At 36.7% G+C, this 13,688-nt stretch overlaps 1 protein-coding gene across 1 annotated transcript; it reads left to right on the top strand.

Annotated features, from left to right (window-relative positions):
- Positions 1–607: 607 nt before the first annotated feature.
- LOC118802746 (alpha-1-antitrypsin homolog) lies at positions 608–7,048 on the top strand. Its single transcript, XM_036563214.1, has 5 exons — positions 608–706; positions 3,484–4,158; positions 4,273–4,543; positions 5,692–5,839; positions 6,616–7,048. The coding sequence occupies exons 2-5, from the start codon at positions 3,492–3,494 to the stop codon at positions 6,802–6,804; spliced, it is 1,275 nt and encodes a 424-aa protein (XP_036419107.1). The 5' UTR covers positions 608–706; positions 3,484–3,491; the 3' UTR covers positions 6,805–7,048.
- Positions 7,049–13,688: the final 6,640 nt, after the last annotated feature.

Here is a 13,688-nt window from a genome sequence, read left to right as displayed (position 1 = left end):
TGTAAAATAGTACTGAAGCACATTCTTAGAAACAAAGGTACTAAACTGCACCGGGGTGGAACCTCAATGGTATGTCTTCGCTACCTTTAGTTAAGGACTAAATTATTTTTGAAATTAAATTAAATTATATGTTTTAAAGTTGTATTGACTCCAAAGACTCTGTTTTGTCTTCAGCCATTTTATTTTATTGTTTAATTTTAAATATTAAGTTTTTAAACAACATTTTTTAGGAAGAACGTATTTAAGGTACACAGTTGCATCTTAAAACCACTGCTGTAACTTCAAGGGTACATTTACACTGTACCTTGATGAAAAAAGTTGATCTGTATCATCTTTGTAAGTAGGAATTGTATCACGGCTTCATAGATCCTTTTGAAAGATTACTGAACACAGAACTTGTTGCTTAATTTGAGCAAATGAGTTGCTTAATTTGAGCAAATGAGTGTCTCATAGACCTTACTGTATCAGATATTTGATTCTATTTGAAAATTCCCACTCAGTGTCAGAGCTAAAATCTGCTGCCTCAGCAGCTGCAGGACATGTTGCATCACTGAATGTTGTACGAGAGTAATCATGACTGATTGGTTCAAAGAATGTGATGTTGGCATCGGTGGTTAATGTTTAAAGGTTGAGGTCAGCTGACATTAAGAACCTATAAAAGGGTAGAACTCTGTTTAGGTTGTCTCCTGTGGACAGGGCACTGGTGGTAAGTAGCCAAATATATACATTTGACATGGGTGATTGATTCCTTAAGACAGATGCTGGCAAATAATGTTTGTAGAATATTGTAGAATTTTCTTTTTAAATATTACACTACATGCATTGTAGTTATCTCTGTGCCAAATCAGTTCAAAGCAATTAATCACTTAATCGATTTCACTTTATAAACCAAAGTTTTAAATTCAGCTCCAAAGAGTTTTGTAGTTATTAATTTTTAAAGATAATCTCAGAGGTCAAAAATCACATAAATAGCATCTAAATACTGAAGCTAAGATTAGACATTGCTGTTATCTGATTACACTGAAACGAATGCATACATTTATCAACATATCTTTCAACAGGTTACTCAAATTTCAAAATTAGGAGCTAAAAAGGAACTAAATTATTTTTCTTCAAACTTTGTCTTGAACACAGGCAGCTCTAATTAACATTTTAAAAGCATGCATGGTTAATGTTTTTTACACATGAGGTATTTGACTAACAATCTCAATATAAATAAATATAAAACAATGAACAGAAAAATAATACATTCCAAGTAACCTTTAAAGTCTATATTCTTTCTGAGAGTGTGATATATTCTCCATTTGCTGGAGATCTTTTATACATTAAATATATTACAGGGGCTGCCAAAGAGTCCTATCAACACCATCAAAATAAATTACACAACTTTACAAGACATGATCATCTGATATATCAATTTTAACATTTATCCACCATGTCCCATCGCACCCACAGCCAGTGTACTTTAACTAATTATCTCCTAATGTTCTTATGAGTTTTCTTTCAAGCAAATACTACTTTTGAGAGCTTCTGCAAAGATTTGCCATATAATATATCCTCCAACAACAGATAAAAGGAGCATTATAAAGGATAATGGGAAATAATAAGCTTTTTTTTAGTTTTCCTATTTAATTTTTTATTGTGCATGTTAATCAAACAAGTCATTTTCAAAAACATTGAAATCATGGAAGAGCAATTTTTTTTATGTTACTGAGAATAACTGTCATTGTTCAGCAAAAGGTCTGATGCAAATAAGATTAGCCCCTTTTGAGATATTATTGTATGAAAAACGTATGAACTTTTGTGAAGTCTTAGTCTGACTTCAAAGTTACATGCAAAAATGAATAATTCATATGCCATTTTGCAAATGTACTTTATAAAGCTGAATAAATTAAATCAGAAAGATGAAATATTTTATGCTTGGGCCTAAAAGTACGTACTTTAGCAAATGAGAGTGTTATCAACATGGAACAAATTGAAAAATGTTGGCTAAAATTTCACTTCAGTCAGATATCAGCATTCAGTAAGCACTTATGTGCAATAATTCAACAAATTCAAAAGCCTTTTTTTAAACCTATTTTTAATCACTGCATGGAGAAGTAGCCAGACAGTGTTTTGTTATACTGTATAACCCTGTATTGGTATAATGACAATAAAATCTAATTGAATTGAACTAAGCTAAGCTAAAATCTTTCAAATGTGCTGACTAAAGCCACAGACACACTATGTGACTTTCAAAGTTGTCAGGTGGCTGCACTGTTCACTCTACACAACTTGCTATCTTGTAATCGGGAATGTTTACGTTGTCGTGGTTTGATCACTACTTGACTAATCAGCAAGGGGGGTCTTACATTACAAGATCTTTCTCCAAGACGAATATCCACAAATCTGTCTACAAACTACGTTTGTTGATGTTGCATAGCTCCTCCCCCAGGTTTCTCCTCCCTTGTGTCTTGCAGTTTCATTGGCTGTAGCTTGGCGCTACATTCACTGAAGGTCACGGTTCACACTGCTGGATTTGGACCCCGACAGTCCAGATCTTTAGCATGTTAGATATCTGTCGGCATCTGCGAGGGGTCAGCGAGTCTCTCGGATGGCATCTTTAAATAATTCACACAGTGATTTCTATGAATTATTTCATTGATTCCCATGTGAACTGCCAGGCCCTAAACTGGTCTTGAATAACACATTTTGTCTTATTTGAGAATATTTCATTAAATCAGAAATTACATTTTTCCATGAATCTGCTTTTATGCTGCTGTTTAAAAACCATCATATTCATGCTGGTTATTCCTTAATAACTTATACAATCTAAATTAAAATATTTGATGTACATATCTAAAGTTCTAAATTTCAATCATCTGGGAAAAAACAAGACATTATTAAATGATAAACAACACTGGAATTTTATAAAAGAATCTTGAAAAGTTGATAATCAAGTTGATAATTAACACTGCAAAAAATGTATCTTGTCAGTAAAATTATCTTAAATATAGTTGATAAATCTAATATTCCTCCTGTTAAGATTGTTATTAACATAATTTAAGATTATTTACCTTCTAACTGTAAAATTATCTCACCATATTGGCAGATAATTTTGCTTGTTTTAAGACATGTGCTTGAAACCAGCAAAATTATCTGCCAGTATAGTGAGATGATTTTACTTAAAAATTACCGTAAGAAGTAAAAATGTCTAGAAATGTGCACAACCATTAGAGGCATTCTGAGAATTAATTTTATTATAACTTTATTCTGGATATTCATTTTAGTAGAACATCAATCTGAACATAAATTTTATTATAATTTAATTCTGGATATTTCTTCACATTCTTGATGTTCTACACATTCTTCTGGCATTTTAAAGTCTTCTACAGCTTTGTTCATCATTCTGGACTCTTACGTTTCTTATGCTTCTATTTCAGATTAACACTGTAGTTTGCATCTGTAATGTGTATTTAAATCAGCACTAACCTTTTTTTCCAGGAGATAAAATGTTGGGAAAGATCTCTTGCTGTTTCCTGGTTTCCCTCCTATTGGCAGTGGTCTGGGCAGCCCCTCAGGGAAACCATGACCATTCAGCAGATCACCATCAACATCTCCACCATGGCAAGGATGAACCTCACCCCAGCCACGATGGAGCAGGTGCCTTGTCCCACAGACTCGCCCCCCACAATGCTGACTTTACCTTCTCCCTCTATAAGAAGCTGGCAGCCCATCCAGACGCCAAAGGCAAGAACATCTTCTTCTCTCCACTGAGCATCTCCATGGCTCTGTCCATGCTGGCCCTGGGAGCCAAAGGTGAAACCCACTCACAGATCTTCAGCACCCTGGGCTACAGCGCCCTCACTCCTGATCAGGTCAATGAAGGTTATGAGCACCTTTTTCACATGCTGGGTCACAGCCAGGACGCCATGCTGCTGGAGGCAGGAAGTGCTGTAGCCATCCGAGAAGGCTTCAAACCTGTGGACAAGTTTCTAAAGGACGCTCAGCATTACTACCAAGGAGAGGCCTTCAGTGTGGACTTCTCCAAACCTGATGTCGCTGTGCAAGAAGTCAACAAGTACATCGCCAAAAAGACCAAAGATATGATCACTGACATGGTCAAGACCCTGGACCAGGATACTGTGATGATGCTGATCAACTACATGTATTTCAGAGGTACAGTTACCACCTAAATGTTCTATGAAGAAGTGGGTACTGTTCTTGAAATATGAGATTTGAAACATGATTTCTGGTGATAACATTAACAAGACTTGAATTTCATCTTCTAAGGTAAATGGGAAAAGCCTTTTGAAGTGGAACACACCCACAAAGCTGACTTCCACGTGGATGAGAACACCAAGGTGTCTGTGGACATGATGAAGAGAACCGGCCGATATGACTTCTACCACGACCGAGACAGCTCTACCGCCATCATCATGGTACCCTACAAAGGCAACACCTCCATGATGATCATTCTTCCTGCAGAGGGAAAGATGGAAGAGTTGGAGAAAAACATCTGCAAGGAGCATCTCAAGGAATGGACTTCCAAGCTCTTCAGAAGGTAATGCACTATTTGCTTTTGGCTTAAAACAACTTTCCAGTTACATATATCATCACACTGCAGGAAATTTTAGTTTTGGAAACATTTATATTTTCCAACTGCAAAAACTGCAGACTGATTCTTTAACTAATGTTATGTTGCATGCATAATTGCATTTAAACAAACTACATTTTCTGCAAATGTTGCGGCATGCGTAAAGGTTTGGACACCCTACTAAGTAGGTCCTTAGTAACACCTCCTTTAGTAGAAATCATAGCTCGCAAAGGCTTTTTGTAGAAAGCTTATTTTGTAGAAGTCTTATTTTAGGAATTTTCACCAACTTTTCCTTGGAGAACGCTTTAGTTCTGCAATGTTCTTGGGTCGTCCTGCATACACAGCATGGATTTTTAAAGATGTTCAAGTCAGTGGACTGTAAGGGCCATTCCCAAAGTGTCAGTTTGCATTTCCAGTAGTAGTTTATGGTAGATTTTGAGGTATTTTTTTTTTGAGCCAGCCTCTTTTCAGCTTTTGCTTCCAGAATTTGCCGACATTCTGTGTAATCCATTCTTCTAGCTACTCATGCAATGTTTCTTGTGCCTAACTGCTACAGAACCCAAAGCATAACAGATCCATCTCCATGCTTAACAGTTGCCACAGTGCTGCTCCTTTCTTCTTCCAAATGCCTCTGGCTGAGCTAGATGTTGCTTTGCGTACTTGAGTGTTGACTTTCATGATGAGTTCACAGGTCAATTTTCCATGCAGATCATGTCTGTGAACGCAATGCTGCACAGTAGAACAGTGCACCAACACTCCTTTGTCTGCTAAACCTTCTGCAGGTTCTATGCTGTCACTTGGGGGTTTTGCTTTGCCTTTAAGGTAGCATATGAGCAGTTCTTTCTGAGGGTTTTCTTGTTCTTCAAGATCTTGCTCAGAATTCCACAGTTCCCTTTAATTGCCATTTCATGATGACTTTCCAGACAATGGAAATTGTGAGCAGATCCTTAACCAGCTGCTTGTGCTCTAGAATTGTCACCAGCTCATGATTCCTTATGATCATGCATTAACATTTGCAGATTCCAATAGTTTTGCTGCAGACTACATTGACCATCCAATCACTTCTACAAATTTATTGCATGTAAGACATTTTTGCAATCCTCTCTGTTCTCCAGCTCTGTGGATCTCTTCATGCCCAAGTTCTCCATCTCTGCATCCTCCTGTCTTGCGGAAACTCTGAAGGAAATGGGCATTGTCGATGCATTCTCAGGCAGCGCAGACTTCTCAGGAATCAGTGAGGGGACCAAAGTGAAGGCTTCCAAGGTATGTGGAGAAATTTGCAGTCTCATTGTATCCCACCAAAACTGCAATCTCAAAGTGTTAGTGAGTACAATAAAAAGGTGATTTTTGACAAGAAAACATCAGACAATATTCTGATTTTGTTTTTCTCTGAGCAATTATGTAACTTGAAGTGTCTTGTTAATGTGAGGTGGGATTTTTTGGAGAGAATTAAGGGAACCACCCACTGAGGTTGAGGTTTCTCAGGGAACCTAATGTCCTTCTTCTATGGCAATAGTTCTCAAATTGGTCTTCCAGGACCCCCAGACAGTCCAAATTTTTGCTTATCCCACTGCATTGCTGGGTTGGACCAAAAATGTGGACCATCTTGGGGACCCTGAAGATCAGTTTCAGAACCACTGTCATAGAAGAAACAACCTTAAGGATCATGCAAAGAACCCCTTTATTTTTAAGAGTGTCATTTGAACCTTAAGCATCCACGTCTTAAGCATCATTGAAATGCATCCATACCTTTCCCATTACTTTTTTAGACTTGAGCATGCTTGTGTACCAATAGATGGGAGATGAGAAGGTTTCAAACACATTGCAAAAATGCACTGGATTCAGCAAAGCTTTTGGTAGACATGGGACAAATAAAGCAATTAGGCAAAACAATGTAGTCTACAAGAGATATACACAGTTCTCTACATTCTTAACATGGTGGTTGATAAATGTGATATTCCATGATTAGAAAAAGATCCACAACTCTTTCTCAGGTTCTTTAGACTTTGGAAAGAAATTCACCTCCCACTTCCCTACAGGTCCTCCATCAGGCCGTCCTCAAAGTTGATGAGAAGGGCACTGAAGCAGCTGCTGCCACCACCATAGAGATCATGCCCATGTCTCTGCCAGACACCATGAACCTCAACAGACCCTTCGTGGTCTTGATTGTGGAGGACAGCACCAAGAGCATCCTCTTCATGGGCAAGATAACCAATCCCACCGCATAGAGGCAGCCAACTCCCACCCACACAGCAAGCAATATGAAGGAACTGGCGTAATTTCATTTATCAGCAAACTGGGTTCGGTCTTCGTGTCACTTGTCAGTCAGAAGGTAAAATGTTCTGCAGGACTCACAGAAGAACTCCATTCAGCTGAAATGAAGCACAGATGCATTCTATCTTGGTCCAGTTCCTTATCACTCAAAGTAAAAAAAAAAAAGAATAAAATGTTGTTTTCCTTTTTTAACCTGTACATTACTTTGGTGTTGTTTTTGTTGGCAAACTGAATAAAACTATGTATGTGGAACCGAATGACTCGCGTAGACACTTTGCTAATAAAACTGTAAAATATATTAATTTGCCTAAGGCATAACATTATCACTGTTGGTCAAAGTGTATAGCATTCCATTTTGTACATAGACTACCATTCAAAAGTTTAGAATCACTCACATGTTAACTTTCGTTTAACTCACTTTAAATGTTGTCAATTAAACATAAACAGGTGTTAGATGCTTAATTCAACAGTACAGACTTATTCAGTTATTTTGGAAATAACAAATTATTTACTTCATAAATTTAATGAAGTAATTATAAATTTGAAGTAATTTCTTGTGAAGGTATTGGTTCAAGCTCTGTTCATCATTCTGGGCATCTCTGGCATTTCTTCATTTCTTTTTACAGCCTCATTTTATTTATTATTGGTATTAGTTTTAGTATTAGTATTACCTGTACTGTAAAAAAATAGGGGTTTTAATTTTCTTGTCCTGATTCTTGTCCTCTTAATTCATTCGAAATTTATTTTACAACTTTTTTACCACGTGTGAAGTTGAGTAAAGTAGTAGAGTATCAGCATCATATTAGATTTAATTTATACATTTACTTTCAACAAAATTGGCTTTGTATTTTTTTTGAACAGAACTGTATATATTACTTAAGTTAAGAAAAAATAGGTAATTGCATAAAACAGTAAAAATATTACTGCAATATTTACCATTTAAGCGTAAAAAAGAAATAATACCACTGGTTTAGAAGGAAATATAATGATTTCATGCACAGAGACAAGTGATGAAGTTGTATAAGAATCATGAAATAAAAGGAAGTTGTGCATTTCATCTCACACTGTAAAACTCACTGCACATCTTAATGAAGAATAACTTTAACACAACTTAAATACTACAGAAAGTTGGAGTAACTTAATTTGAAAAATTTAAATGAACTCAAAAATGAATTGTTGAGATAGTAGCTCAGTCATTTTGAGTAAGATTGTTTTTTCAGCATATTTTGAGTTAAGGTAACTTTATTTAAATGTATTATATTCACTATTTTTATTTAACTAGACTTTACATGCAAATACAAACAGGCCACTAATGGGTTGACTGTTGAAAATTTGATAGAGAGCATAAATGTTTATATTTAAATGATTTGGACTCTCATGCTTTTTCCATAACTTTATTTTGATGATTTCAGACTCAAAGATCCCATCAAACAGGATGGACTTTACAATGTAGTTTAGACTCATGGCTTTACTTGATAAATATTTGGTCAATGCAACCTTCTTGAGTAAAACTCACATCATTCCTATTGGCTCTTAGTACCATATATTTACATATCGGGCATGTCTCTTCACCGTCTGTATGTTGTCATTCTCCCTAGCATACCTTCCTTTGTGTCAACAAGATTTTATAAACATATGTGATTCATGCCAATCAGTGCTGATTAAAAATCAGTGTTGAGAGAGCTGAGTTACTGAGTTCATATCTGCTGAGTGTGATTTTGCTGTGGCTAAAAGCTACGGAGGCTACATCTGCACTCTGCATTGAGCTGTCAGTGTTTGGTGCAGTGATCTGGAGTAACATTAAGTTGGACAAGACATTGTCACAAATGTCTATAATCATATCTCTGCAATACATTATGAATTTGTCAAAATGATAGTCTAGTTTATCATAAAAGTGAATTTAATTAATGATTACTTAATTATATTGAGTTAATACAGCTTAAACAAAAGTCCCAAACACTCAATCATTTTAATATCAACAAAACAAATGGAGTTCGTACAATTTCTTTAATTTACTTAAGTGTGAATGACTTATTTAACTTGAAACATTTGAGGCAATCAGTTTCCTCAAACAGTTGACTTAACTCATCAGGTCTTACAGTGCACATTGAAATCAAATTCAGAAGACCCAGGTTTGCACCACCTTTTTTCTTCTTTTTCTGTCTGGTTCAGTTTCATAAATGCAGAAAATATATTTAAACATTGAAATAATTTCATATTACCATATATTTCAACACATATTGCAAACAACCGAACCAGTCTTAATCTCAATAAGTGCATTTTGAAAACATTTAATTTTAAATGGCTGTTTTTAGCACTGAATTATTTAAAACATACAACTAGGCAGAAAACAATTAAAGTATAGAATGCATTTGTTTTACTTTCTGGACCAGTGCTGTAAATTGGGATTGTGTTTTGGCTTCATTAGGACATTTAATTAGAGAGATTACGGAACACAGAATGGGTTGATTAAGAAAATATGAATACATCAAAGTTTTAGATACTAGGATATAGAATTGGATAGTGTAGGAACTAAAATCTGCTGCCTCAGCAGCTCTAAGACATGTTGCCTCACTGAATGTTGTATGAGAGTAAATCATGACTGGCTGGCTTCAGAGAGTGTGATGTTAGTTCACTGGTTAATGTTTAGAAGTTTGTTTACAACAATATAACTTCATCTGAACAGCTTCCTGCAGAAAGGACGCAGATGGTAAGTACCTGTACTGTACAATGACGTCCAATGACAACTGTTCTTTGTTTTTTAAGAATTTTAAAGTTTTTTTTTTTTTTTTTGAGTGACTGATTTGTCCAAAATGAGCATCACAAGGAAAAAGCAAGATATTAACTTCTTAACATGAGACATTTTGTATTCTATTTTTCACAATTACCTAAGAATAAAGTAGGTAATGCCAGTGACGTCAACTAAAAGCTTCATATGAAATCATGAGCTAAATGAGAAACATTTCAGATTGTTAAAGTAACTTATTGTTTAATTTTAATATACAAATAAATTGTAACCCTAACATGTTTTTGAAGTGTAATATATCTGTAAATGCTAGGGAACACAAAATGGATGTTTCCATGGAATGGCTTACCTGTTTAGTTAGTTAGCTCCTTAGCTAGATAGATAGATAGATTAAACTTTTTGTCATTGCTCAGTACAAGTACAGGGCAGCAAAATACAGTTAGCATCTACCAGAAGTGCAAATAATAGCAATAGTGCAAAACAGACAGTGCAAATGTGCAATAATGGGCATAAATCTAACATTTCTATGAAACATATAACTATATGAACAATATATATGGTATGTTATGATCTGTTTGTCAGGAAGGGGGGTATTGATGGCAAGTTTTAGACCATTGTAAGGGCACCTTAAAGAGCACTGTATCACTTTTTTCTCCACTACAAGGGCACTCAGTAAGACACGTTATGGAATTTTCTTGCTCTTGATGGCACATCACCATAATTATTGTATTGAGGGGCACCCTAGGGGGCACTCAATCAGTTTTTCCCATGTGAAGGGCAGTCAATTGACACTTCCTCTCATCTTATCCCCTTAGGGGATAGTCAGCCTCCCCCAGAAATGCAAACACCCCACCAGTGCATCATGCAATCTTTTCCACATCTCTGCAGACCAATGCTAAAGGTTTTTACACCACTGACCTCTTACATGATTGTTGGTCGTTGTAAAGAGAAGTTGTACTGCAGCTATATCTGATCAGTCTGATCATGTCCTGCGTTGATGTTCTGAGACACCTGAGGAACAGCAGCTCTTCTGGGTGTCGAGCAGGATGTTCAGTGCTAAATTGAATCTGGCAGTACACCTGTCTGGAATTTCTCCAGTCATTTAATTCAAGAATTTCATTAATTTGTTACCCATCTAGATAATAATGTTCTTGCTAAATGTTGCTGTCCATTGCATATGAAACAAGAGACAGAAAAGAAGCTCTAACATTATAAAGGACTGTAGCAGAGCCTGAAATAATTATGTCAGCAATTCGTGCCACACAATATATCCCACACTCAGTGGAGGGAAGAGGTCATTCTGTCTTTGTGGTTTCTGTGACGACTATAGTTTACTTTTCTGGCCATCCTGAGCAGACTCGAGCGGCGCTCACAAGAAACCTAATCGTTAGTTCCTAATTCTGAGCATTCAGTGTTTTGTAGTATTGTGAATATAATACATATTTAAATGAGCATCAAAGAATTCAGTGCTATGCTCAGTGTATGAGTTCTCAGAAATGACTTGGTGAGCATTACATGAATGTTCTTTGTTCTGTTTACTTAGCAGAAAATAAATTTGGACTTTGTGACTTGTTTTCAAGGGGTTATTATCAAAATTAAATATGCACCCGTACACACAGTACAGACTGGGGAGCTGCACTGTCCCAAATGTCCCACTGTCCCACTGTTAGACTACTGTTGTACAGCATCTTCATGATAGTGTTTGTCGAATGGAACACCAAATGCTTCTCCAGCATGCTGAGGACAAGTTTTTGGGAAAGCAGTGGTGAAAAGCCGATTTATAATTGGTTGTTTAAATTTATGAATATTTATTAATATTTATTTTAAGACATGAAGATGGCAGCTGCATGTGTTGGTGCTGACAGACAGTGTTCTTGAGAAAGGTCTTAAAGAAAAAGTCTATGTCAGATTCATGTTGTGTTCTCACCTTTGTGCTCTTAGTGTGTGTAGATTCTGTTCTTACCTAAGAACAAATCCCAAATAAGAAAATCAGAATCTTTGTCAAAATTGTTGGTGATTAAGAAGAAATGTTTTCTTAAAAAGGGTTGGTGAAGGAGGCCCATTATGAGGAAAAGATGTCGGTGCTGAAGCTGTTTGATTGCAATGTTGGAGATTCATATGAGAACACGGCCTTTACAGCCTTACTTCTGAGCTTTTCACCACCAAATGTGCCTGTTGATTTCTTAGTTATGTAACATGCTACTCTGTCATCAATAAGCCAGCTAACAGTGAACTTTCCTGGGCTAGTTACAGTCTGGTATGAAAAGTCAAAGCCATACAATAACTAATATTAGGCAGTTATTGAGCTTGTAGTCTAAACTGAGCTGTTACTGGAACTAGACTAAAGCATAGCTAGCAATGTTGGTAAGTTGCAGCATTCCTTAATCCATATAGATATTCACAATTGATTAGCACTTTCTTTCACAGAGCTGAAGTCAGATTTTTATTTGCCAGCTTCCTCAAATTCATATATCTCAAACTGCAGATAATTGTCCTTATATTTCTCTTTTTTTCTGGGGAAGGACCCCCATGCCCCCTCAGAATGTTGGTTTCATGACGCCCCTGACAGATACAACAGTTTCCTCACTTAAGATAAGATATAATTTCCAAAATAATATACACTGATCAGGCATAACATTATGACCACCTCCTTGTTTCTACACTCATTGTCCATTTTATCAGCTCCACTTACTATATAGGTGCACTTTGTAGTTCTACAGTTACAGACTGTAGTCCACCTGTTTCTCTGCATACTTTGTTAGCCCCCTTTTACCCTGTTCTTCAGTGGTCAGGACCCCCATGGACCCTCACAGAGCAGGTACTGTTTGGGTGGTGGATCATTCTCAGCACTGCAGTAACACTGATGTGGTGGTGGTGTGTTAGTGTGTGTTGCGCTGGTCTGAGTGAATCAGACACAGCAGCGCTGTGTTTTTATCCCACTTAAGAAAACATTGATGAATGTAAGAATCTTCGTGAAAACTGCATAAGTGGGTTTTAAAAAGAAATTTCTTAAGAGCGGTCGGTGATATATTCGCTGATAGGCATAATGATAGCAGCCCTACTCCTACTGCACTACTGCTAATTCACTTCTGGGAAAGTTTAATTGCTGTTTAATTTGTATCTAATTTGTACCAGACATTCTGCCTGTATATGGTATTCCTGCTCTGTTTCTGTCTGTTTGCCCGACTGCCTGAACTTAGTTGTGTTTACACTCTGTTTGGGTTTGCTTTGCAGTAGACTGTGTTGTGTTTGACTTTGGACGGCTGACCTTAGATCTGGATCACTAAACAAGAAATTCAGGTCACATATCCATCTCACTGAGTCAACAGCTGCATTCACATGCATACCGTAGCTTTTGAATGACCTCACTTTTTAAAGTCGACAGTTATGTGATGAAAGTCAAGTTGATGTTGACTAAACGCTGATGGTATCATTTATAAAACCACAGGAGAAGGGAATGCTTTGCAACAAGTGACTTTAATTCCAACTTATGTGATGAAGGTCAGTAGAGTGAGATGTGTCCTTTCCAATGAGCCCTGGATCGCATTGCTAGCCTTCAGGGAACCTGAGATACAGACCCCAAAATGTTATAAATTTAACTCGGGCACGCCCTAGATGGCCTTGCCAAGATGCTCATCCATGGTGGAGGTCTGGAGAGCCAGAGAAATTTAGAATGCCATAACTCTGCGAAATTAAGAGTAAATGATTTATTTACAGGATTACAGGGTGTTATGCCCCCTCTCCAACCACACGGGACATTTTATTGTACACTGTTAGAAATAAAGGCTCTGTGCAGGTACATTTTGCGTTCATAAAGGTACAAACAATGTAAATGTTCCCTCAAAGGTACAACAGTGTTTTTAAGGTCCAACTGTGAACCTTAAATATGTTTCTTTCCAGGTGAAAAGTACATATTTTTACATTTTCGTAACCTTATGTTTTAAAACAGAACAATAAAATAAAAAGCCTGGAGACGAGACGGGGTGTGTGGAGTCAGTACAGCTTAGAAAATATATTTTCAATGGATTACGGTACAATAAAGTTCCCTGACTAAAGGTACTGAGATGAGTGTTCCACATCAGTGACAAGAGG

The sequence above is a fragment of the Colossoma macropomum genome, unplaced genomic scaffold, assembly GCF_904425465.1.
Source record: "Colossoma macropomum unplaced genomic scaffold, Colossoma_macropomum, whole genome shotgun sequence".
NCBI lineage: Eukaryota > Metazoa > Chordata > Actinopteri > Characiformes > Serrasalmidae > Colossoma > Colossoma macropomum.
Note: the sequence above shows the minus strand (reverse complement) of the source record. Positions and strands in the feature narration are given on the sequence as shown.

Coding starts and splice junctions, on each gene's coding strand:
- LOC118802746 (XM_036563214.1), top strand. CDS start 3,492: ATGTTGGGAAAGATCTCTTGCTGTTTCCTGGTTTCCCTCCTATTGGCA. Junction 4,544..5,691: donor ACTTCCAAGCTCTTCAGAAG/GTAATGCACTAT, acceptor TCTGTTCTCCAG/CTCTGTGGATCTCTTCATGC. Junction 5,840..6,615: donor CCAAAGTGAAGGCTTCCAAG/GTATGTGGAGAA, acceptor ACTTCCCTACAG/GTCCTCCATCAGGCCGTCCT.